A 25,195-nucleotide genomic window follows, 5' to 3' on the forward strand; every position below is an offset into this window, starting at 1 on the left:
GGGAGGGGAGGAGGAGGTGGGTGGAGGCGGCGATGGGGAGGAGGATGAGGGTAGAGGCGGCGTAGATTTGCAGAATTGGGTGAATAAAGAATTGGAGTAAAAATATCAAAATAGTGGTAAAAAGTATTAGGGGTAATTAATTAATTCATAAATATTGTTAGAGAAGTAATAAGAAAAAGAAGAGAAAATAGATAAAAATTCGAAAATTCCTTATTCAAAAAAATTCGCATGTCACGATCCGATATTTCGAAAGGTCAGCTATTTAAATCTCCAATTTCAAAAGGATAGCGAATTAAGACCTTTTTCCGAAATCTCTAGTTTTAATCGGAGCAAAGGATCCCGTCCCCTAAATGATAGTATTGCATTCTCTATCTCAATTTCTGACATGTTTTAACTGCTAAAACGATATTCTTGGATCATGATTTTCCGTTTCATCGATTCTCCTTTTATTCTTTTAACTCTTCTCACCTAATTATTCCGACTGTCTTTATTTGACCAGGATGCGAAAACAATCTCGAATTCATTGATTTTAATTACTGAGACAAGTAGTGAACGCAAGGTGATGCACACATTTCTCCATTCCCAAATCTTCCGTGCAATTCGCGCCCAACATTTAACTGCCAAATCCAGCTTCTCTCCGATTCCCAACAATGCTCTTGACGATTCCATCTCGAACAAAGTGCTCGCCCTCATCAACTCTGAACGCCCCATGGAGCCCGCTCTCGCCGAGCTATCTCCGTCGCTCAGTCGCGACGTCGTCGTTTCAGTCCTCCAATCGAACAAGGAACCGATTATCGGCTTCCTATTCTTCGTGTGGGCTTCCGATACGGCGCATTTGCGAAGTAGCTTCTCGAATAAACTGATGGTTGACATGCTTTTGAGCGGCGGGAATGGGAATTCGTTGGATTTGTGTTGGGGCGTTCTTGATGAGTTGAGGAATGAGAAGATGGGCATTTCAGCAGATGCGTTTGCGGTCTTGATTTTGGGTTACTGGAGGCTGAAAAACGCGGAGAAAGCGGTGGATGCATTCGGTAGGATGAAGGATTATGATTGTAAGCCGAATTTATTTACTGTCAATGTGATTCTTCATGTTTTGGTTAAGGAAAATGTGATATTATTGGCACTGGCAGTTTATAACATGATGATTAAGTTGAATATTCATATGAGATGCGATACGTTCAACCTTTTGATTGATGGGCTGTGCAAGAATGGGATGACTGAGGCTGCCCTCAATCTGTTTGAAGAAATGAGTAGCAGAGGGATTCTGCCAAATAAGATCACATATACAGTGGTAATTTCAGGGCTGTGCAAAATAAAGAAGACTAGTGATGCATATAATCTGTTTAATGAGATGGTGAGTAGTGGATGCAAACCTGATTCTGCTACATACAACACTTTGATTGATGGTTTCTGCAAGCAAGGCCTGATCGATGAGGCCTGTGTGCTCTTGAAATCATTTCAAGAGGACAAGTATGATGTTGGGATAAAGGGGTTTAGCTGTCTGATTGATGGGTTGGTGAAAGCCAACAGATTTAGTGAGGCAGAGGTGTTATTTCAGAAAGTTCTCGAGGTAGGTTTAGAACCCGACATTATCTTGTACACTATCATGATGGATTGAGTGATGCTGGGAGGATGAATGATGCAATGAATATGTTAAGGGATATGCTAGGGAGAGGTATAGTTCCCGACACTCAATGTTTTAATGTGTTGATCAAGGGGTTTAGCGACTTAGGTTTGTTAGATGATGCTGAATCTCTCAAGGTAGAGATCTCTCGGAACAATCAGTTCCCTGACATGTGCACTTACACGATTCTTATCCATGCTTTCTGCAGAAATGGTCTGCTGGTAGAGGCTCAACAAATTTTTAACAACATGGAGAAGCTAGGATGTTCGCCTTCTGTTGTGACGTTCAATGCCCTGATTGATGGGCTGTGCAAGGCAGGGAAGCTCGAGGAAGCGCAACTTATGCTGTATAAAATGGAAGTTGGGAGGTGCCCGTCATTGTTTCTTCGCCTCCTTGATACTGCGAGCTTACAAAAGAAGGTTGAAGATATGATGGAGTTTCGCTCGGTTTTGAAAGCTTGCTGCCAGTGGGGTTGTCCCAAATGTGCAGACGTACAACTCTTTGATCTACGGCATGTGCAGCGCCAAGCACATCAATATTGCTCTTAAGCTCTTGGAGGAGCTCCAGCTCAAGGGCTTGTCCCCGGATTCTGTAACTTATGCAACGCTCATATATGCGCTCCAAAAGGTTGACAGAGATGGTGATGCGTATAAGCTCTTTGAACAGATGAATGCAAATGGATGCAAACCTAGCTCGTCCGTGTACAAAACATTCCTGAGTTGGTCTAGCAAGAAGAGGCAGACGTCTGTCACAATTAGTTTCTGGTTGAAGTACTTGAAGAACAGAGCTGGTGTGAAGGACGAAGTGTTACAATCAGTTGAAGAATGTTTTGAGAAGGGTGAATTTGAGCAAGCCGTGAGACACTTACTTGAGATAGACATCAAGTTGCCAGATTTTGATTCAACAATATATGACATTTGGCTGACTGGACTTTGCCTGACTAAACAAGCAGAGGAGGCTCAGAAGGCGTTCTACGTTCTGGAGGAGTTCAATGTGCCTGTTTCTCCCCCTTCGTGTGTGCTGGTGATTCGCACTCTCTGCTTCAAATGAGAACTCAATAAAGCAGTTGATGTATTTCTCTACACCCTGCAGAGAGGCTACAAACTGAGACCACAAGTCTGTAACAGTCTAGTCGGAGCGCTTCTCAAATCTAAGGATAAAGTGATAGTTGCTTTGGAGCTTCTTGACAAAATGAAATCTGCTGGTTATGCTCTCATCTTTATCCAAGAGCAAAATCTCTTTTGCCCCACATTTATAGTTTGCAGAAAGTGGACAATGCATCAGGTACATAGTTTTATTGTACAGTGTGAATGATTCTGATAGATTTGGTGCCGTTTCTTCTATTAGCTTTGCAATTTTTGGGTAATGGAGGCAGACATATAGTTTTAAATGCTGAGAAAACGAGAGGATTGCAAAACCCCACCTGTGATTATGTGATTATGTGATTTGAGTTTCTACTCTATTTCTTGCAGGCCAGAGTATCCTCAACTTGGTACACGGGGCAGTTGGGGTTGCAAAACCCCACCTGTGAAAGGAAATACTGGAGGTCCATTGAACCGACAGAAATCTATCGGTGGAAGGCCTGTTGAGAATTCACTTTCTTCAGCTGCCTCCTCCACTCAGTCCTCTCTGATCAAAAATTCAGGTACACAATTTTGTTATTGACTTGAGTTTATTTATTTCTTAAAGAAGGAAAGGTAATACTGATGAAATCATCTCTCTATACTGTCACAGATGCCATGGACTTCAAGGAATGGTGTGAGAGTGAGTGCACCAGACTTGTAGGATCAAGAGGTATCTATTGTGATTTCTGCTCTCTATGCCTTTTTCTGGTTTTGCTTGAGAAAGATAGATAGACTTGAAATAAATTACAATCACTTCTCCCCTCCCCCTTTCCAGTCGATATATGTTGATTTCGTGTTTTGTATCCCCTCCATTATTTTTAGATACAAGTTTCCTGGAATTTTTTTTGAAACAATCAAGAGGGGAGGCGGAAATACTTCTGATAGAGAATCTCGGTTCATTTCATCCCGACCACGAGTTCATCGACAAGTTTCTTACAAAGACCTTTTGCTTGCGGATGTTCTTGAAGTTGCCTTGAAAAGACGACAAGGCCTATGGCTTGGCAATGAGAGACACGGCTAGGAGCTTTGTTGATAGATCGGGTCAGAGACAGGTGGTGTGGCAGGAACTGATGGGGGCACAAAAGGAGGAGGAAAGAAGAAGGGGAAGAGAGGAAAGAAAGTTAGTCCATCATCTGTTTTAGGATTTACTGTGGTTTGCAACAGAATCATGATGGGAGAGATAGAGTCAGTTGAGGATTAAAAGCCCATAGCTAGGAAATTGCAAATATATTTGTGTAGAAACAGACTGTAAATGCTTTATTTATTTATTTATTTATTTATTAAATGCTTTATTTATTTATTTATTTATTTATTTTTTCTTTAGTGAGGAGTTTTAATCCCTCAGCACTTATCTGCTCAAGCAATTTTGTTAAACTACTAATGTACGGATTGTAAGAGTTGAAACGAATTTGCAGTAGTTTTAAATTTAAATTACCCAAGCTTCTTTTTCTAGCATTCGTAAGCTTGTATCAAAAGTTCATATCAAATACTCCATGTAACTAAGAGCATCCACAATGGGGCGCCCTATAGTCCGTCTTATCTTCTGCCACATTAGCATTTTATCCTCCTACCCTTCCACCTGTAGTGGGATGCCCTATAGTCCACCCTATACTTTTCACTTCTATTTTGTATTTATTTTTATGTTTGCAATGTCAAGCAAAATAAATAAAAACGCACCACAATTTAAAGGCAAATCCTAGATTTAATTAATTAAAAAAAAGTTAACAAAAGTGGAAATAAAAAAAACAAGTGCACTACAGATAAAAGGGGAGGTCTAAAGCATTCCCAACTGCTGTCGATCATCTTCTTGAGGTATTGGGCCTCATTCGGGTCGTCGGTCTGCCTGAGGGCGTTGTGCGTGTCCAACAACGTCCTCTGGTTGGCGGCCCTCTCCAATTCCCCGTAGGCATGTGCCGCAGCCGAAGTCGGGGCCGGGTCGAGGCAGCAGTCGGGGCCAGGTTCTGTGAGGTCGTCGCCTTTGCCTTGCCCTTGTTCTTGGCAGCCTTGTTGCCAATGGGACGTCGGGAGGACATCGGTGTGCCCGAACTCTCATCCTCTTACATCGGCTGGTTGAGGTCCATCGGAGGTGCGCCGCTATCACTGCTCGTATAATCACCGGTAGCGGTGTTCTTCGTCCTCTTCCTCGCAGACGATATGGGCATAATCCCTCCTTGGAACTTCTGCTTCTCCTTCACAATGAGCCAGGAGGAGTAGTGCTTGAACTTGCCGTAGAGTGAAATGTACGACTCAAGCGCTTTATCACGCACATCAGTCAAGCTCTCGCCGCTGCCCTGCCCCCTCAAGCACTTCGTATACTCCGCCGAGAACAAATTGAGCTGCTTCTTGATTTGATCCCAATGCTTGCGCAGCTGCTCCCTGTGCCGCTTGTACGAGGCCGCCGGCTTGGCTTCGTTGTAGCGATCAGCGATGCGTTCCCAGTACGCAATTTTCTTTTGGTTGTTGGCGAACACCGGATCCTCTAAAATATCCACCCAACACTTCGTCAAAAGAATGCTTTCTTGGAGGTTGTAGTTCGTCCTCCCTGGGGCGAATTCTTCGTTCACATCCGGAGGCGGAATCTTGTAGGCTCTGTGCCTGTTCCTCTTCTTCCTCTCCTTTGGGCGGAGGCCGAGGCGACGGCGGCAGCGGCGCGTTCGCGGGCGGGTGGGCGACGGCTCCATGTCGGAGAGCCCGTATGAATCCTTGTTGAAATTCGGATCGTACTGGGTGTTGGAGTCGAAGGGGCGATAATCGTCGGGGTCTGTACCCGGCCACCGTGCACCACCGCCGAACATCATCGTTCCGTCGGGACTATTCGGATTTGGGAACTCACTCGGATTCATAATTGAAAATAGAGGAAGAGAAAGAGTGAAAATAGAGTAAAATAGTGGAGAGTGAAAATGGAAGTGTTGAATTGTAGTATATATATAGATTTTGGAAGAAATAAAAAAAAATAGAAAACGCGTTCTATCCTCGGCGGTATCGTCCGCGTGACCCGCAATACAGACGATACCGCGGACGATGCATGTCGAGAGGCGCATCGTCCGCAAAGCTACAGTGACGAACGATAGCATGCCCGATGCATCGGGCAGACAACTAGATGCTCTAAGTAAAAAAAGACTTTATAGTATAAATTAGAGGGAGAAACTATTTCATTCTCAAATTATGTAGTAGTACCACATGCATGCAGTGGACTGCTTTAATTAAGAGTATAAATAACCAATATTATGAGTAAGAGTAATTGCACTAAAATTTACTCCATCTGTCCTATAATAGATGACACATTTGAGTAATTATACGAGATTTTAGGAAACTTTGTTTTGTGTATTAAGTGGAGAGAAAATAATATATTTACATTAATATGAGATAGAACTTCTTTTAAAAAAAATGCGATATCTTTTATAGGACAAACTAGAAATGAAAGTGTGATATCTATTAAGGGATGGATGAAGTGCGAATTTTCACACAAATATACATTCCAACCTCATGTATACAAATTTCGATCTTAAGCATTTAGCGTTAGTTAAAGTTAAACGCTCTGTCTGTCCAGAGCCTTTGTCCTAATGGCAAGGAGCTTAGACATCAATGTATGAGGTGCCGAGTTCGAGCCCACTTGACATCAATTGTAATTTCCTCCTTCGTATAGAAGTTAATTTAAAAAAAAAGTTAAAACGCTCTGCCTAAACCTATGACATTTCATTACCCACTTCCTTCCCATAATTTGTGACACTGAAAAGGGAAGAAGATAAACACATTAAATGAGAGAGAAGAAAGAAAGGACTAAAACGAAGTATTCAATTGGTTGATCAGTATTTAAGGCATCGTAGATGGTTTGTTTCTTGAGGGGCTTGAGGCTCAAACCAATTGGTTGATCAGTATTTAAGGCATCGTAGATGGTTCGTTTCTTGAGGGGCTTGAGGCTCAAACCTTTATTGCATGTTGGAATAAAAGAAAAAAAAAGTTTAATTTATCATTTAATTGCTACCTACAACTAATTAAAGACTCTAATATTTTAGAAAACTTATGGTCTACAATTTGTCACATATAATTTTTATTTTTATTAATTAAATCGAAAAAGAAAAAAAAAACTACCAAATTAGGGTTTTGGATGAAACTGTCAATATAGTGTTTCGAAAATATCAACATAATGCTTTGAGAATGTTAGCAAATTGCTTATATTGACATTCTACATTTATTATATTGACATATTTTATATATCATGTTGACATTTGTTGTTGTACGAAAAAGTTGAAAATTTTTGATTTTTTTTTCAAATTTTGACATCGGAACATATGTCACGACCGCACTTTACTAAGGATAGCAAACGCGGTTTATCGTGACGAGGGGAGGATTAAAGAAGCGGGGATGAAAGGGGAATCTCGACAAAACTGGAATGAACGAAATTAAATTAGAATAACTAGCAAAATATATCAGAGTGCGTAATACAAAAGAGCATAAGCTTGTTATTTACATTGCAGCGGAAGAGTCAAGAGAGAATGACACCATGTATGGAGACACGATGCATCCAAGCATTTATCAAACTGAAACACATTCGCCATCTCTGCTCAACATCGCTCCTCGTCATCACCGCTTAACCTGCATATTTAGAAATATATGCAGGGCTGAGTACAAAGGTACTCAGTACTCAGTGAACACATTGCCGAAAGATACACATATACATTTGACAATATTGTCAAGCCATCATCATCACAGTGACACTCAGGGGTTTTATTGAAAAGACCTGAGCTTACTAAAAATATTCACATTGGGCTGCAGCCCCTTTTTTTAGTACTTAGCCATATCTGATCATCTTGTGCCGCTGAGATGGTATTCTCATACGGTCACCTTCCCTGCCCAATAGGTCAGAGGTATCCTTGTGCCGCTGAGATGGTGTTCTCATACGGTCACCTTCTCTGCCCAACAGGTCAGAGGTATCCTTGTGCCTGGAAGGTGGCCACCTTCCACGGTCACCTTCTCTGCCGTCCGTTCACGGTCAGAGGTATCCTGTGTACACTAGTCCGAGCGGGGACACCACCCTCACTGGGACCCGAATTCGACTTATATATCATCATTCATAATTCACTTGGCCTTAGCCAACAGATAGGCATCATACAAAACATTTATGGCAAGACAACATTATTAAAAGTCATGAACATGTGTTCGAGTTTTCACAAAATATAATTTGTATTTTTAGTATAAGAAAGCTCACCTCGTTCGTTTAATTTCCTTAACTTGAAATTCTTGCTCCGACATTAACTTGCAAAGATAATCTTTTGGAACATCAAAAAATATAATACAATATACTAATTAGACTTTAAGAAATTCTTAAACTTTAATAGGAATGCATGCCTCCTAGTTAATGCCTTTTATTTTTCGCTTATCTTTAAAATTTTCCAAAAAGCATATATTATTATTTAGTACTCCTTCTTTCACTATTCTCGGATTTCGACTAAAGTGATACTTCATACATTGCTATAGATTTTACGCAAAACTTATAATAATTCTGATCGCAACTAATTATCTTAGCTACTTAACCAATTTATTCTTAGGCTCAAAAGATAAGTAAATTTCAGAATCGGGCCTCCATTCATTTATTTACTCCAGCGTCAATTTATTAAAATCGGACTTAGATTCAGCTTTCTTTTCTTAGGCCCAGACATTTAAATTCGTTAGCTAGCCCAAAAGAAAATAACCCCTTTCAGCCCAACAAGAAGAAATTGACCCAAATATAATTAACCAACCATCTTCCTCACTTATTAATCCCTAATTCTAAATCGAGCAGCTCCTCCTTCCTCTCTGACCCACCGTCTCTCTCTCGGATCGCGCCGCCGCCGCCACGGCCATGCACCGCCTCAACCGCCGCCCATCTTTCTCCAGATCCACCCCCGTCCTCACTCTCTCTTCTCTCTTTCTAGAATCTGTCGCCGTCACTGTGCATGCACCGGCGGCGGCTTTCCGGCCTTCCCCACGCCTTGCACTGCCTGAGTAGTTTCCCGACGCCACCACGGCCCGCTGCGTCCTCGCCCCGACTCCCAAAAGGTAGATGTTGTATTCTTTGTTTTCTTCTCTTTTATTTCATTTTCTACACATTAAAACCTTAAATCTGAAAGTTTAGGTACTAAACTTCTAGACTTGTGAAGACGTTAAGCTTAAAGGGGGTTATGAGTGTGCGAGGTTACCCTCGTTGTCGTCGGAGTCACTGCCGGATTTCGGGCAGAATCATGCCCACGAGATGAGACCTCCATTTTTATCAATGACATCTAACTAGTATCCCTTATCTCTTTACTTTAGTGAGTTGGAACATACTTTAGCAATATTTTTGAATGCTTGCATTATTTGGTGTATTTTTTTATTTATTTATTTTGGTGGAATCTTGATACTTCAAGCTAAAATCAAGGTATTAAAATATGCATGTATTTCAAAAAACCAAAATTTAGAATGCATACCGTAATTGGTGATCGAGATTCGTTGGAGTTAGAAGCTTGATTGTACTTGCAATATTTCTCTTTTAGTTGATGGCTGAAAATACTTGAAAGCTTATGTTTTGGTGGAATATAGAGGAATGTTGTGCTTTTTGAAAACAAAGTTATCTATATATATATATATATATTATATATATACAGAGTCTTGTTAGGATGAGATTTTTAAGCATAATTGAGAAATGAGATGCAATTTTAGCCACTAATTCACAAGATTAACTTAATGTCAACAACTATCACATTATGGCAACAGAGGGGTATAATTGTCTTTCTATTAAATTGTATTTGAAATTATTTTCTAAAATCCTCTCCAAAACTCTAGCTGCAAAATCTTCAACATTCAAATCTTCAAATCTCTTCAACATTCAGATCTTCAAACATTCAAATATTCAAATATTCAACATTCAAATCTTCAAATCTTTAACATTCAATAAAATAACACTTTATTAAAATGTCAACAACTAACAAATAACACTTATAATTCACATATCAATACCGAGAATATTGAATGTCAACAACTCGTATTAAAATGTTAACAACTAACAAATAACACTTACAATTCACATATCAATACCGAGAATATCGAATGTCATCAACTCGTATTCAAATGTCAACAACTAAAAAATAACACTACAATTCACATATCAATATTGAGAATATCGAATGTCAACAACTCGTATTAAAATGTCAACAACTAACAAATAACACTTACAATTCACATATCAATACTGAGAATATCGAATGTCAACAACTCGTATTAAAATGTCAACAACTAACAAATAACACTTACTATTCACATATCAATATCGAGAATATCTAATGTCAGCAACTCGTATTAAAATGTCAACAACTAACAAATAATACTTATAATTCACATATCAATATCGAGAATATCGAATGTCAACAACTCGTATTAAAATGTCAACAACTAACAAATAACACTTATAATTCACTTATCATACCGAGAATATCGAATGTCATCAACTCGTATTAAAATGTCAACGACTAACAAATAACACTTAAAATTCACATATCAATAGCCATGTAGTTGACATGGATTGTACACATAATTGACATTATATGTGTATAGTTGACATAAATTGTATATTTAGTTGACATTATATGTGTGTAGTTGACATGAATTGTAAATGTAGTTGACATAGGTTATATATGTAGTTGACATTATATATGAGTAGTTGACATTAAAAGAGGGAGATAGCTAAATCTTGAATCTAATTCTTAGCAACTAATTCCCAACTGAGGAATCTTACCAAACACCTAGAGTGCATTATTATTCCCAAACACCTAGAGTGCATTATAATTTCCCAATCCAGCTCACATCCAACAACACAATTGATAATCCAATTCCTCCGACTACCATCACCAAATCACGGATCAAAAGCAACCGATCATAAAGAGAATTCAAAATTACTGAAATGGTCGAATTTTGGGGAAAATAACACAAACCAGAGTATGAGTTCCAAAACTAATTAATGTGATAATCCAACAAAACCAGAATATGATTTCCAAATTAAGGATCGGATCATATATGCGCAATTAATTACCAAATTTTCATCAAAGAAAAAAACATTTTCCATTATCCAATCAAATCTAAATGCATTTAGCTACATCTTCATTAAAATTACAGCAACACAATCGATCAAAATCCAAATGCAGCAGCAGAAAAGCATCAAATTAGCAATTGTTGAGAGAGAAACTGAAAATACACCTACGCTAAATTGTGAATACAAAGTTAGGAAATCGATCTGGAGAGATCTGATCGAGTCGAACAGCTCCCCGCCCTCGCAGAGCTCCATGACGAGGTGCACGGCCTCGGCGAGTCACTTGGCGATTTCGCCGCCGCGAGTAAGGGTGGGTCGATACGATATATCGTATCGAAAACGTTGTATCGTGTATCGTATCGAAAATATCGATATGAAAGAATTTCATATCGTTATCGTATCGAAAGTTTCGATATATCGAAATTTCGATATAAAAAAATTTCATATCGTTATTGTATCGATATTTCGATATATCGTACCGAAATTCGATATATCGTTAAATATCGATATATATCGAAAATTTCGATATATATCGATATATATCGAAAAGAAAATATCGATATATATCGAAAATATCGATATATCGAAAACTTTCGATATATATCGTATTTTCGATATAAAACGATATATCGCGATATAAGGAAATTCATATCGTTATCGTATCGAAAACTTACGATACGATATCGTATCGTATCGAAAATTACGATATATCGAAAATTCGATAATTTTTCGATATTTTTCAATACGATACGAGCGATATATCATTTTTTCGGTATTTTTCCCCAGCCCTAGTCGCGAGACTCCTTGAGGACAGTGCAGAGCTCGATTAGGATCTTCTCCTATGCCGCCGGATTGAGCGTGAGCAGCCAGAAGAACCAGCTGAGCGGCGAATCCGGAGGGGTTAGAGGAAGGAATCGTCTAATTGGCGTCGGATTTCGGCGAATCGCGGCCGGATCTAGGCTATCTGCTCGAGGCGTCGGACGACGAGCTAAGGATTTCACCTCCGGCGGCGACTCCGGTGAGGAAGGAGCCGGTGACGGTCAAGTCGGACTCGTCTGAGTTAGGAGGCGAGTTTTGGGAGGATGAGTGGCTGAAGAATGAGTGGTTGAAGGCACAAGCTGAAGAACCCTAACTAAAACACGAAATGACCATTATACCCTTTCATATTAAATTAATCTAAAATTATTTATTGTGTGGCAAAATCTGGACCACTCATTTAATAAAAATGAGTGGCTGATATTGCATCTCATTTCTCAATTAACTTAAATAATCTCAATTGATCACAATCCAGGGTCTTGTTAGGATGAGATTTTTGGGCATAATTGAGAAATGAGATGCAATCTCAGCCACTAATTCACAAGATTAACTTAATGTCAACAACTATCACATTATGTCAATACAGGGGTATAATTGTCTTTTCATTAAATTGTATTTGAAATCATTTTCTAAAATCCGCTCCAAAACTCTAGCTGCAAAATCTTCAAATCTTCAAATCTTCAACATTCAAATTTTCAAATCTCTTCAACATTCAAATCTTCAAATCTTCAAACATTCAAATCTTTAAATCTTAAAATATTCAACATTCAAATCTTCAAATTTTCAAACCTTCATCATTCAAATCTTCAATTTGATGCTTTGCTTTTCTTTTTACTTGGCATAATCTCCTCCGTCCATTGCATTTAACAAATCTTGTGATGATATTTGCATTTAATGCAAAGTCTGACATGTTGGTGTAAGAAGGAATTTGAGAAAGATTATACTCCCTCCGTCCCATTAAATTTGTAATATTTGCTTTTCGGCACATAATTTATGTAGTGTTGTTTTGTGAGTTAATGAAGAGAGAGTAAAGTAAGAGAGAGGAAAAAGTAGAGAGAGTATTGTTTCTATTTTTAGAAACGTTTCATTTTTAATGGGACAGACCAAAAAGGAAAACGTTTCATTTTTAATGGGACAGACCAAAAAGGAAAACGTTTCATTTTTAATGGGACAGAGGGAGTATGAATTAAATGCTTACTACCCACTTGCAAGCTCCTCATATTTTATTTGATACGATGTGTGAATATTCCTAAATGAAGTCCTCTCATATTACTCTATATTTTGGTCTTGGTATTAACTATAATTTCTACTAACTTTCTATTTTATGCAGGAACATCATCTGAGGGATATTGGTGACGTGTTGGACTTTGTTGGGATGCGAGCATTGTTGTCAAACGGGCTGTTCGAGACTTGCACATCTCTCTCTAATTGTAATAGATTAGGAACTTGATAAATTTGTATAATACTACTTTAGCGGACTTCGAAAATGTGCTGGACATTATAAACATTTATTTGGTGTTACTCTTTTAGTTGTACTTGAAATGTTCGTTTGAGAACGAAGCAACAATTATTTATAATCCCAAGATCGATTATTCTAATCATAAAGTGCAGGTTTCGAATACTACAACGATCACTTATTATTTATTTTTAAGCTAATAATAATAATAGTAATAATAATAAGGTACGAAAGTTCGGGTTGTTACAACATATGCTAGTGAGATTTTGTTAGAATCCTTGTGAAATTTTCTTTAATTTGATATATGTTGTGTGGAAAAATAATTTAAATCGAGAAAGTTACATGCGTTTTAAAGTTATGGGATTTCAAAAGTTAGTTACAACTAATTTGTTGTAAATTGACCTTAATACTCTTATTGACTTTTTATTGATCGTGTTGACATTCCGGAGCTAATGATCTAGGCCCTTAATTTGAATATCTAATGACCATTATTTAGTTGTAGTTAGCAATTGAGTATTGAGTTAGCAATATAACACTCTCCTAGAATTCTCTAGATAAATATATCATGTAATAAAATATTTCGACTTTTATGTAAAAAAAATTATTTTATAGAATATAAAAGAATAGAGTAGAAAATTTTAGAATACATGAATAATGCCGGTCTATATATATATAGAGAGAGAGTTATATCATTCACAAATTCAGTCTCGAAGACCGAGCTAGAGAGCAAATTAGGGCCCTTAGATTTAGTTTTTAATGGATGAGATTAGACCATGCTATATTAATTTCGCTCCTTCATTAGGTAGACAATTTACTTCAATGCAGGGATAATTAGGTCAAAATCCATAAAGGAAATACCAAATTTCAAATGGAGGACATCTGATAATGTTAAAGATTTTGGAGTATTTCTAATGCACCATATGGAAACATATAAGGGTAAGCAAAAGGTTACTGGAATTGTGGGCTGAAAAATCAAGTTCGGGTGTGCTTCAGAGCTTGAGGGCCAAATATTGTTCATCGTTGATGTTAGCAGATAACAACCTTGAAAGCTTCAACAACAAAATCGTTACAACAGCATACTACGAGGAGGAAAGCAAACACAATGTAATAGATGTTGAGAAAATGATTGCAACATATTTAAAGAAGAAATGATGATTTTAGGAGATCGAGTTTTAGAATAGATATATATCTGTTTTGAGCAATTGAAAATAAAGTACCACACTTTTTAATGTTGTTCATTATTAGCCTTAAATACTGCATTGAGTAACAGATTTGATTCATTTCAGAGATCTATTGACTATTGATGGATGATTGACAAATGAAAAATATATCAAAGTAAGATTAACACTTAATGAAACAAACAACATTTTACTTTATGTCAATTAATAAACTAAACTATAGAACTATAAAATATTTTCAGCCTCAACATAAGAAAAACATCATAATAAAGAACAAAATAAGCCATTATAAAAACACTTCAGTCTATTCTCTTTAAGCTTGCAAAAAGTTTAAACAAATTCAAATTTAAAGTGTAAATGAAATAAGAAACTACATGATTGAAGTACAAAACTGAAGGAATGAAGAACATAACATATCGTAATGAAATAATAAATGATGGAACAAAACGACTGGAACAGAACATAATAACCAGCCTCAACATTGGTTTTTCCTTTTTTTTTTTTTTCTTCTTCTTCTTCTTCTCCCCCTGTATCTTGTCACAATTCCTTGAATCATGCCGACCAACCTCGCCACATTTGCCACATTTCCGACCAGGCTTGGACATCTCTCTTATTTCTTTCTCAAGGTGTGAAAGACGTCGACCAGAACCTTTGGTGCTGAAGACATCAGGTGGATAAACTTCTATTTCATTAGGGACTTCTGAGCCAAAAAAATTCTCAATCATCTATCTCTTTTCACTTATGAACAATACATTTTCCTCACCAAGTACTTCTTTTCTCCCTTCAGCCATAATATGTTTAAATGCACGAATTTTATCACCATCTCCATAAGAAGTCGCGCGATATCATAAAAATCTCCATGCATATCCCTGTTTCCTGCTTCGTCTCATCCACAACAATAATTGTTTCAATATCATCATCAAAACCACAATGCACAGCCTTTAAAATTCTAAACTTCAACCAACATCCTCCATGTAACTCATCATGGATTAATTTCATTTTTTTGTTTTTCAAGACCCAAAAAATGTGACTGCATACGAGCCCAAGCCTCTCAAACATCTTACAACCACATGCATATGAATCAAAAGAAGTGGAGTATGACATAGTCCAGTTCTTCGAGAACTTGTCGTTGACCACATAAATCTCGTTCTCACCAAAGATTGACACTGTCACCATGGTGACATTATCGACTGCTTCCTCAATCTTACTCTGAGTTAGTTTGAAACCACTGTAACTATAGATTGTTGACGCATGCTTCACAAGAGCTGAATTTGTTTTCAAAGTTGGAATCATATTAAAATCCAAGTATTCAAGCCTGTTGTTGTTGCTCTTTTGGACATCCAATGCATTGTTGTAATTCATAAGAAATTCAACAAGATTAGAGTGAGACTTGGAGTACCTCTTGAAGAATATGTTCTGAGATGCAGATATAGATGATAAATTTTCAGGGATGGAGGAGTATGTTTCAGCATAATGACAAAAATACTTCATCATATAGAAAATATGCTTCCAAAGAAGGATACGTACCCAAAATTTTCGTGAGGCAAATATCGAGGAAAACCATTCATTGTCCTTAAGCCCATATTTTTCCATTACTTTATTCCAGGCTTCATCAAATTCTTCAGGCTCTATCAACTCAGACCACACACAATTCTTTAACTCCTTTTTCAAGTCTTCATTGCCAAGTTGATTCTTTCGTAACTTTTCCACAACCTTAAACATGATGTGCCACATGCACCATCGATGTCTTGTATCAACAAGGACTCTTTCCACAACAACCTTCATCCCCAAATCCTGATCAGTAATGCTCAATTTTGGTGCAAAACCCATGTATTTGACAAAACGTTCAAACAACCATGAGAAAGAATCGGCATTTTCCTTAGATAATAAGCCTGCACCAAATGATACAGGTCTCACATGGTTGTCTTTTCCTGTGAACGGTGCAAATATCATGCAGTACCTGCATTACATCCATTCATCAAAAAGGCAATGAAGGTCAGTAATTCAGTTATAATTAGTTCATTCTCTAAGCTATTTACTTCATTAAATTAGAGTTTTACTAGATTCCACTAAGACTTTTAAATACTTTTGCACTCACATCATTCCAGTGGACTATTAATTCATTATTTACAGTTACTAGTACATTCTGTTGAGTTATTGCATTACTCCAGTAAATATTTCATGCATATGCAAGTCGATTACATCAATAATCATTTCACTATAAACAACATGTTGTTCGTGCCTATTAGTCGAAATAGTTTTGTCAAACGATACTATATCACCGTAGAGATGGAAATTCTTCTTAGCAATGGGATCACACCAGAAAAGACGAATGAGCCTATCCTTAGAGTTCACCTCAAAATCATAGGTGAATGCTGGATAATTCTCCATCTTCCGGCTCATCTGATTAAGTATCATTTGTGCATCTGCCCCACTAGTAACTAGTCACGCCTATAGTTTCGAACTTCTACGACCGTGCAACCAACACATTCCAGTCTACCAAGCACCTCATTCAGCAACTTAAAAGTCAAATGTAGGGCATATGCTTGCACTTGCACAATCTAATATAAATTTTTGATGCAATAGGTCAATGTTGTGATTCGGCCTCATGAATCGCTTATGGCGTAACTCCACTATATCATGATTATGTTTTTCATCAAATATTTTGACGACATAACCAATTACTTTACAAAACTTAAAAGCAATTTTAGCCTTGCAAAATCACTTCCTAGAAGAATGTCTACGTTTTGACTCATGCCCATGCATTTTCATTTTCTTCTTACCTTCTCTACTGCACACAACATATAACCATGTGACATGATCCCCCTCCTTTTTTGATCCATGTTTATGAGTGTCAAACCCAAAATGTTGTGCATACTTATTATAGAACTCAGTAGCATCATTAAGTTTAAGAAAAATTTGTCCAATATAGGGCTTCTGTTAGAGTTTGTATACTAGAAATCACGTTTCGAGTGATTGAATACTGTAAAACTCTTATTTTATTTTCCAAGTAATAAAACAAATTATTTTTGTCATAATGTTGTTATGTTTTACATTTAATGGATGTTAATTGCATGTTTAAAATGTATAAGTTAACTTAACAAAGTCTAAGTCTTTGTTTTAGTAGACCAGTTGTGGGCGGCGTCCACTTTAAGGTAATACGGTCAGTCCTAAACAAAGAAAAAGAAGAATTTCACAACCTAGATGGAATTAGACTATCCATCGTGAAAGGTTGCAATGCCAGTCCGCATATTTCTAAGTCTTACTGAAATAAGATGACATTGGTGTGGTATAGCACTGAACGGATCTAACAGCAAGACTTGTCCTTGGGCTATCTACTGAAAGGCGAGGTCTTGATAAATATTTGTTTCTTAATCAATGTAGGTTAGCATTGAGCATACGGTATTGGTTATGCATTACTTTGACTTATCAAATGGTGCGGGTTTTTCGTAACCCAATAATCCTGATATATTGGGTAGTGGTGATTAATATCTAGCGGTGCTAGGATTGCTATTATGTTGAATCGTGCGCGAGGTGAGTCTCGTTTGATAATGTCCTCAAGAGGAGCGCGAAACAAGGTTTCATTATTCGGAACCTAGCTAGTTGGAGTTTGATCACTCTATGAATAATAAATAAGCGTTTCATGCTGAGTCCACTCTTGGAATTAATAAGAAATTAATTAATTAAGTCCATAACAGACATTAATTAATTAATGGACATTTTTATCTTAAGCACGAGAAATGAAAGTTAAAACGGAAACCCGGATTACTTATAATTTCGTATTTGGATGAGGAGAGTTCAATATTACTTCTGTAGTGGCTGCTCGTAATATTCCAATTAAAGCTTATATTAAATTGTGGGTTCAATTTAATTAGTAAAAGGTAAATTGGATGAGCTCATATCCAAAACCTTCCATAGATCCATGTCTGGGCCCAAAAGGAACTTAATATAAATAGGAGAATAAATGAGACAGAAATCATAATTTTTACACACAAAATTTTCGTCCCCCCCCCCTCTATAGAGTAGGGTTCGAATTTTTCATCTCCTCTTAGGAGTAGAATTTCTGTCTTCTTTATTTAAGTCCTAGTATTCCGGTGAGATCAGTTCACACTGATATCGGAGTACAGTTCGGGAACCAGAGAGAAGATCTGTGGTCTAATATTCAAAGCGTCACGTGGAGAAGCTGCTAGCCATCTTCCATTCTTTGGAGAATTAATTAGGTATTATTCCTGCTCCGTAGAAAAGCATGTTTTAGGTTTCAATATTCTTAAAGCATGATTAATTCAAGTTATGAGCATGATACATGTGAGAATTACGCGAATAGATTTTGTCTAAATAATCTGCTCGATCAATAATTGTTAAATTATGATAATCAAAATGCGACTACGCTTCCGCTGTCAGTTCCTTCAGCTTCAGCTGAGATGAACAATTAGGTAAGTATATATGACACTGATATAAAGTGAAAAATCAAAACAAACAAAACATATTCATTCAACAAGGGTATAAGTTCATTCAATTGTATTATTACTTCATTAAAACCACAATTTAGTTCATTATGAGTACAACTGATCGCATAGCATATCATATTACCCAGTATTACGATAATAATACTTCATTTAATGTGTTTGTTACCGCATTAATTCGACCTTTTACTTCATTATGAACAGTGGCGGACACAGAAATATTTTTTGGGAGGGGTTGTACAGTAAATTTTTTTAGTTAACATACATTTCTTTCGTCTTTTAAAAATAGAGATTTCTGCAGCAACCCGAATTTTAAAGTAAAATTGATATATAATGAAACATGAATTGATAAACGAAATAGTGTTAGTCGTAGTGGATGGAACCCCATCATTAATAATAATAATATGTGATAGTAAATTTTAAAATGACTAAAGAATCAAAAGATAAACCTTTGATGAACTTACTGTATTTAATTGTATTTAATATTTTTAAATTATAATGAAACAATTAAATATTTTTAAAACACTAATAAAAGTAGAACGCGTACACGTGATATAGGTATAGCCTATAGGCAGGGGACTGACATTTGCAAATTCTACTATTATTATTATTTTAATTAGCCTTATTTATCTCATCTTCTTCTTCAAATAGCAACGACATCCATTTTTTTGAAACCTCCTACTGCAATTTCAAGTGTCAGCCCCATCTTCTTATTCAATCTTTTACATTTTAGACTTAGATACTGTAGTTTGGTGAGGGCCTAAGACATTTTTTCATACATTTTGAATTTTTTGGAAGTACAAAATATAAAATAAAATTATTTGGGGAGGGCTTAAGCCCTTCCTCCCTTGGCTGTGTCTGCCACTGATTATGAATCTGTTTACACTATAGCATGAAAAAATTGAAAATTACAAATTGATCACAAATCTTCAACTGCATTATTTTCTCCTTCTAGCTCTGAATCTGAATTTGAATCTGTATCAAAAAGAGTGCCTCATTGATTTTGTAGATCATCCATAATTGATCCAATACTACCTTCTTCATTATTGGTCGATGAAGATTCATCTTCAACCGCAGAATTTGTCGGTGTCGTTCCTACTCTATTGAGATGCTGATGAATTTCACGTGTGAAATTCTCCATGGACGAAACTAAGGATGTCAATTTAAGTACATACGTAAAAAATCAAAATTAATAAATTTAATCACAATAATATTATAATACTCCCTCCGTCCCAAGGAAGATGACCACTTTCTTGGGCGGCATGGGATTTTATGCAAATATATTTTATGTGTTGAGATGAGAGAGTAAAGTAAGAGAGAGGGAATAAAGTAGAGATAAAGGTGTTTCCATTTTAAATAATGTGTCATCTTAGTTGGGACAAACTAAAAAGAAAAGTGGGTCATCTTCAATGGGACGCAGGGAGTACTATAAAATTAGAAAAATATTTTATAGACAACTACTAGAAAGAATTTAAAAATATCAACTTACAAAAGTACTCCCTCCGTCTGCGAACAGGAGTCTCATTTTTCCATTATAGTCCGTCCGCAAATAGGAGTCCTGGTTCACTTTTACCAAAAATGGTAATAGGGTCCCACCTTCCACTAACTCATTACACTCACATTTCATTTAAAACTAATACATACAAGTGAGACCTCTATTCCACTAACTTTTTTTCCACCCACTTTTCTTAACATTTCTTAAAACCAGTGCCGTCCATAAATGAGACTCCTAATGGCGGACGGAGGGAGTACTAATTTTATCGTACAAATGATTACATCTATAGATGTGCATAACAACAATTTAAGAATACCACAATAAATTTGATTTACTAAAAAATAACAATAAAATGATAAATTTTGAGTACCTTATAAATTATAAGTACTTACTATAATTATTTTTTTTCACATACTAATTTTTTTTAATAAAGGAAATACCGTAATAAAGTATGAGAGAGAAAGAGAGAATTAAGTGATGCACTTTTTATTAGCAATAAATAAACCTGCAAGTATACAGAGTATATATAGTATAACTAAAGGTTAGTACCGAATATCGAACACGGGGAATAAAGTCACATACTGACTACCTTCTACTAAGCTTCGTTCACTATTTGGAAAATCGAAAGTTTTGGAGATTTTTGAAAACAAGAACAACTTGAAAACAATAAAGCAACTAATCGCAAGTAATTAAAGAGGTAAAAGTATGAGAGATAAGAGAATTCCAAAGATGTGCGTTCACAATTATGGTTATACAATTTCCAACTACAACACCCTAGCACAGTTTATACATCGATAGAACGAGTCACATAAGTTTTGCCCATGCGGCACAAGCGTAGATTACTAACACTAGGGTTGTCAATCCTAGATCCGTAACTCCTAAAAGCTTTAAGACCTTTATAAAGTCCTCACTCTCAATTAACATTGTCATTTTAAGGGAAGCTAATTGTAGTGTCTACTAAGTGGATCTAACTCGTCAACCTCATCTAATGATTATGTAGCAAGTTATATAAAATCATCACCGAATGTGTCACTCAAACGTGAAGTATTATGGAACAACTTAAGGAAGAAACGAAGTAAAAACAAAATGGATTTTATATAACAAAACATAATGGTATAACCAAAGTCGGTACTAACACATCCCTAGAATCCTATGAATTTAGTTACACATAATTGAATAAGCTAAAAACATAGAAAGAAGGGAAAACAAAATGAACATAAGAACTAAAGTAATAAAACCCAAAGGTTGAATCCTTGTAGCCTTGATCTTCTCTTAATTCCTTCTTCAACCTCTTGCATAATGAAGAACTCTCTCAATTTTATGTTCTAGAATTATTTCGCGAAAAGAAGATCTAAATGAAGAGGTTTGAGGGGGTATTTATGGAGGAAAAATCGAGCAACATCAAATAAGGTAAAAGGTGGCTAAGTTTGGTAAATCTTACGGACAACCGCTGCGGATGCTCTAACAAGGAACGGAAGGAGTGTCATTTTCCCAAAATAAGTGCAAAAAAGAAATTACTCAAGTAATGTATGATAGATAGAATATCCTTCTTTGGGATGTTCAATCTATATTGACTCATTTTCATTGTTAAACAACATATTTGTTTTTTCCTACTTTATTATTTCTTCACCTTTCTATTTCACTCTTTTTTAGTACTTTATTTTATCTCTACTTAATTTACTGCCAAAATCTATTTTTCTTAAATTCTATATCTAAAAGAAATGCATCTTTTTAATGGAATTGAGGGAATAATAGATTGCAATATTCATAAGATTGGGTGATGTATGATATCATAATACTTGAGAATGAAAGAATATGCAGTAGAAGAAAACGTTTTGGGGAAAAAGAAATATACCAAACATGAGATATTTTAGGTTGTTATGTTACCGACCTGATTTATAAATTGTAGAACACTGATTAATGGACGTCACAATCATAAAAAGATGCTTACAACTAAAACGACAGTCGTATATACAGATGACAAATATACGAGCCACAAATAATGCAATCATGTCTTGTTATTAAAATGGTTTCAAACATTTAATATACAAACGTTTCAGTGGGAACACAATTTCTCAACAAATATAACCAGGAACGTAAAAAATGGATATTCCACGCTTTCTGTAGAAAAAAAAAAAAGAGTAGAATTGTTGTAAAACTACATTGATTATGTAAAAAAGTAATTATATTCTGTGGACCCGGCTGCTTTACAACTAGGGCGGCTAATTGCATAAAATTCAATACGTCAACCTTTGTTAGTTTGCGAATTCAACCAACCAGTCAACTTTTTGGACTTCATTATGTCAATATCTAGATATTATATCCCAATATATTACACGAAGATAAAATATAACTACTGTATTTTAATTCAATTTTACTTAATACTTCAATAAATAAAAATTCTCGATGCCTAACTTAAGTGTTAAACTCAATAAAATTATATAGAATATCGGTATATATCTCGATCTAATAATGTCGTCAAAGGCATCACTGGCCTTTTTCAGATTTATATTACTACTGGCATTTAGCATGAAATGAACTAAAATTGGTTAGGTAGATAATTAAAGTAGGAAACATTATAGATAATGGAAGCGTCCCCAATTCTTGACTAAATTAACATCTTTTTGAAACAACCAACATATCATTTGTTTATTTTTTTTTTAATTGCACATGGAAAAAGAATCAAACAACAACACTTGTATAAGTATAACAACCCACAGCTAGCCCAATTGAAGTGACCATACCAAAATCAAGATGAGTTTCAAAATCAGTCTCTCTCTTGTTTTTCTCTTCTTCCTCCAAAGCCATGCAATCATCTTCACCATCCAGAACAAGTGCCCCTACACCATCTGGCCCGCGTCCATCCCGGGCGGGGGCCGGCGCCTCGACTCGGGGCAGACATGGACCCTGGGCCTCCCCCAAGGCCCCCACCTCGCCAAAATCTGGGCCCGCACCAACTGCACCTTCGACGCCAGCGGCCGCGGCACCTGCCTGACCGGCGACTGCAACGGGCAGCTCGACTGCAAGACCCACGGCGCACCGCCGCACACCCAAGCCGAGTACGGCCTTAACACCTTCAACCACAAGGACTACTACGACATCTCCGTGTTGGAGGGCTTCAACGTGCCCATGGAGTTCCGGCCCACCAACAACGGATGCACCCGGCCCATTCGCTGCGCAGCTGCCGACATCGTGGCCCAGTGCCCGGCCGCCCTCAAGGTGCCCGGGGGATGCCACAACCCTTGCACCGTCTTCAAAACGACGCAGTATTGCTGCCACTCCGGGGCGTGCAGGCCGACTGATCTGTCGAGGTTTTTCAAGATCCGGTGCCGCGACGCTTTCACGTACCCGGAGGATGACCCCACCAGCACCTTCGAGTGCCCGCCCTCCACAAGCTATAGCGTCGTCTTTTGCCCTTGATTGATTGATTTCCATATTTTTGTTTCTACGTATCTTGATGTAATATAATAAGATTTGGCATATCGCTTGATGTGAACTACTCTGATTGTAAGGGATCGTTTGGTATAAACAAAAATAATCAAGATTGTGTGCTACATTTAAAATATTTACTTGCGTGCGTAGTTCTTCTTTCTTGGTTTGATTAGATCTTTAGGTGAATCAACTACTTTTAGGTATGTACATACACATCAATCCATTGCGTGATTGATTGTCAAATTACTTTTAAATGTTTATCTCTAAAATAATTTAAATGAAACAAATCTATAATCTATTGTTTCTACGATAATCCCTTCTAAGGAAGATGATCCATGTAAAGTAAGAGAGAACAAATAAAGTAGAGATAAAATTTATTTCCATTTTTAGTAATCGGTCATTTTGATTGAGATAAACCAAAAGTGAAAGTGGATCATCTTCGGTGCTAACGGAGGGAGTAGTATTTTTGTTTGCAACCAAGTGTCTCATCCTCATCCAGTTTAGCTACACCAACTTCTGATGAATATTATTCAGTGATATTCATAGCAAAGAGACGTGAATTAATAGTTAACTCCACGTAAGGTTTTTTATAGGTATTATTGCAGTAATATTTAAGAAGTCGTTGAATTAGCTCTAAAGTAGTCTCCTGAAAATAAAACTTGGCCGTCGCACGTTTGATTTATTTTAAAATAAAAGAAATGATAAGGTTCGGTTGCTGATCTGGATATCCAAAGTTCAATTGATCGATAGTCCATTTTAAGTTTAATAGTAAGCCCATCATCTAAGATTGTTTGGGATATACGGAGTACAACTCAAGGTCGGCCCATGTAGGGGTGATTTCATAACAGTAGTGATTATATACACCGTCCGTTGTTCGGTTTTCTAGATAAAATAATACCAAGATACAATTTAGGATTGAGTTGTGAGATTATTTTAGTCATAAGGGATTAGCTATGACTAATTATCTCATGATTATCATTCTATGATTGAATTGTGGAATTAAATCTCATTAATTAAACACACTACAAATTTAATCCGGAATACAATCTTGCAAACTGACACCGGCCCTGCGAGTACTATTGTTGAAACTAGTAGATTCTTAGCTAACTATTGATTTTGAATAATCCATTTTCATTAATGTTTGGAATTCTGTCTCTAACTTTCATATATGGGCGTGTTTGATTTCTCTGAAATGCCTACATAAAGGTCTTTCATCTACTTTTAATGGTGTATAAACATATGTTTAATTAGTTAGCGAGAAAAGCTGAATGAACGATTCATGTTTTGGCAAAGAACGATCTCTGCGGCCCCAAAAAAACCCCTTTTATCTCCTCATGCATCACACAAATTTTGTGCGACTTTTCCTGCGACAGTGACACAATTTTGGCAAAATATTACTACCTCCGTCCTACTAAAATAGGCTCCCTTTCTTTTTTAGTTTGTCCCAAAAAAATATGTAATTTCTAATTTTGGAAACTCTTCTCTCTAATGAGCGTGACTTATTTTCCACTAACAATACTTTAATTACTTTTTTTCTCTACCTACTTATACTTTGCTAATTTTGCA

General features: G+C 36.7%; 1 protein-coding gene, 2 long non-coding RNA genes and 2 pseudogenes across 3 annotated transcripts; 3 read left to right on the forward strand and 2 right to left on the reverse strand.

Annotated features, from left to right (window-relative positions):
• Window positions 1-325: 325 nt before the first annotated feature.
• On the forward strand, window positions 326-2,916 carry LOC125192931 (pentatricopeptide repeat-containing protein At1g79540-like; annotated as a pseudogene).
• A 4,226-nt stretch (window positions 2,917-7,142) lies between these two features.
• On the reverse strand, window positions 7,143-9,308 carry LOC148927440 (uncharacterized). Its single transcript, XR_016128631.1, has 2 exons — window positions 9,195-9,308; window positions 7,143-7,344 (listed from the first exon to the last, which is right to left on the reverse strand). It is a non-coding gene; the product is annotated as an uncharacterized LOC148927440 (long non-coding RNA).
• LOC125193570 (uncharacterized) lies at window positions 8,319-9,210 on the forward strand. Its single transcript, XR_007171596.2, has 2 exons — window positions 8,319-8,787; window positions 8,864-9,210. It is a non-coding gene; the product is annotated as an uncharacterized LOC125193570 (long non-coding RNA).
• A 4,742-nt stretch (window positions 9,309-14,050) lies between the features above and the next one.
• Window positions 14,051-16,657, reverse strand: LOC125194817 (protein FAR1-RELATED SEQUENCE 5-like). The gene is made up of 6 exons (XM_089056592.1): window positions 16,509-16,657; window positions 15,767-16,199; window positions 15,278-15,655; window positions 15,060-15,193; window positions 14,806-14,896; window positions 14,051-14,140 (listed from the first exon to the last, which is right to left on the reverse strand). Exons 1-6 carry the CDS (start codon window positions 16,655-16,657, stop codon window positions 14,051-14,053), a joined length of 1,275 nt encoding a protein of 424 aa, XP_088912718.1.
• A 6,252-nt stretch (window positions 16,658-22,909) lies between these two features.
• LOC125192321 (protein P21 pseudogene) lies at window positions 22,910-23,762 on the forward strand (annotated as a pseudogene).
• Window positions 23,763-25,195: the final 1,433 nt, after the last annotated feature.

The sequence above is a fragment of the Salvia hispanica genome, chromosome 4 (genome assembly GCF_029641045.1).
Source record: "Salvia hispanica isolate PSC_SH4W2 chromosome 4, Shi_PSC_v1, whole genome shotgun sequence".
NCBI lineage: Eukaryota > Viridiplantae > Streptophyta > Magnoliopsida > Lamiales > Lamiaceae > Salvia > Salvia hispanica.

Bases quoted from the DNA above. Each gene is read 5' to 3' on its own strand.
- LOC125194817 (XM_089056592.1), bottom strand. From the start codon at position 16,657: ATGATACTTAATCAGATGAGCCGGAAGATGGAGAATTATCCAGCATTC. The intron at 15,656-15,766 runs GTACGTATCCTT...TCTGCATCTCAG, and splicing joins TTGCCTCACGAAAATTTTGG to AACATATTCTTCAAGAGGTA. The intron at 14,897-15,059 runs GTGATAAAATTC...TGATGTCTTCAG, and splicing joins CGCGACTTCTTATGGAGATG to CACCAAAGGTTCTGGTCGAC.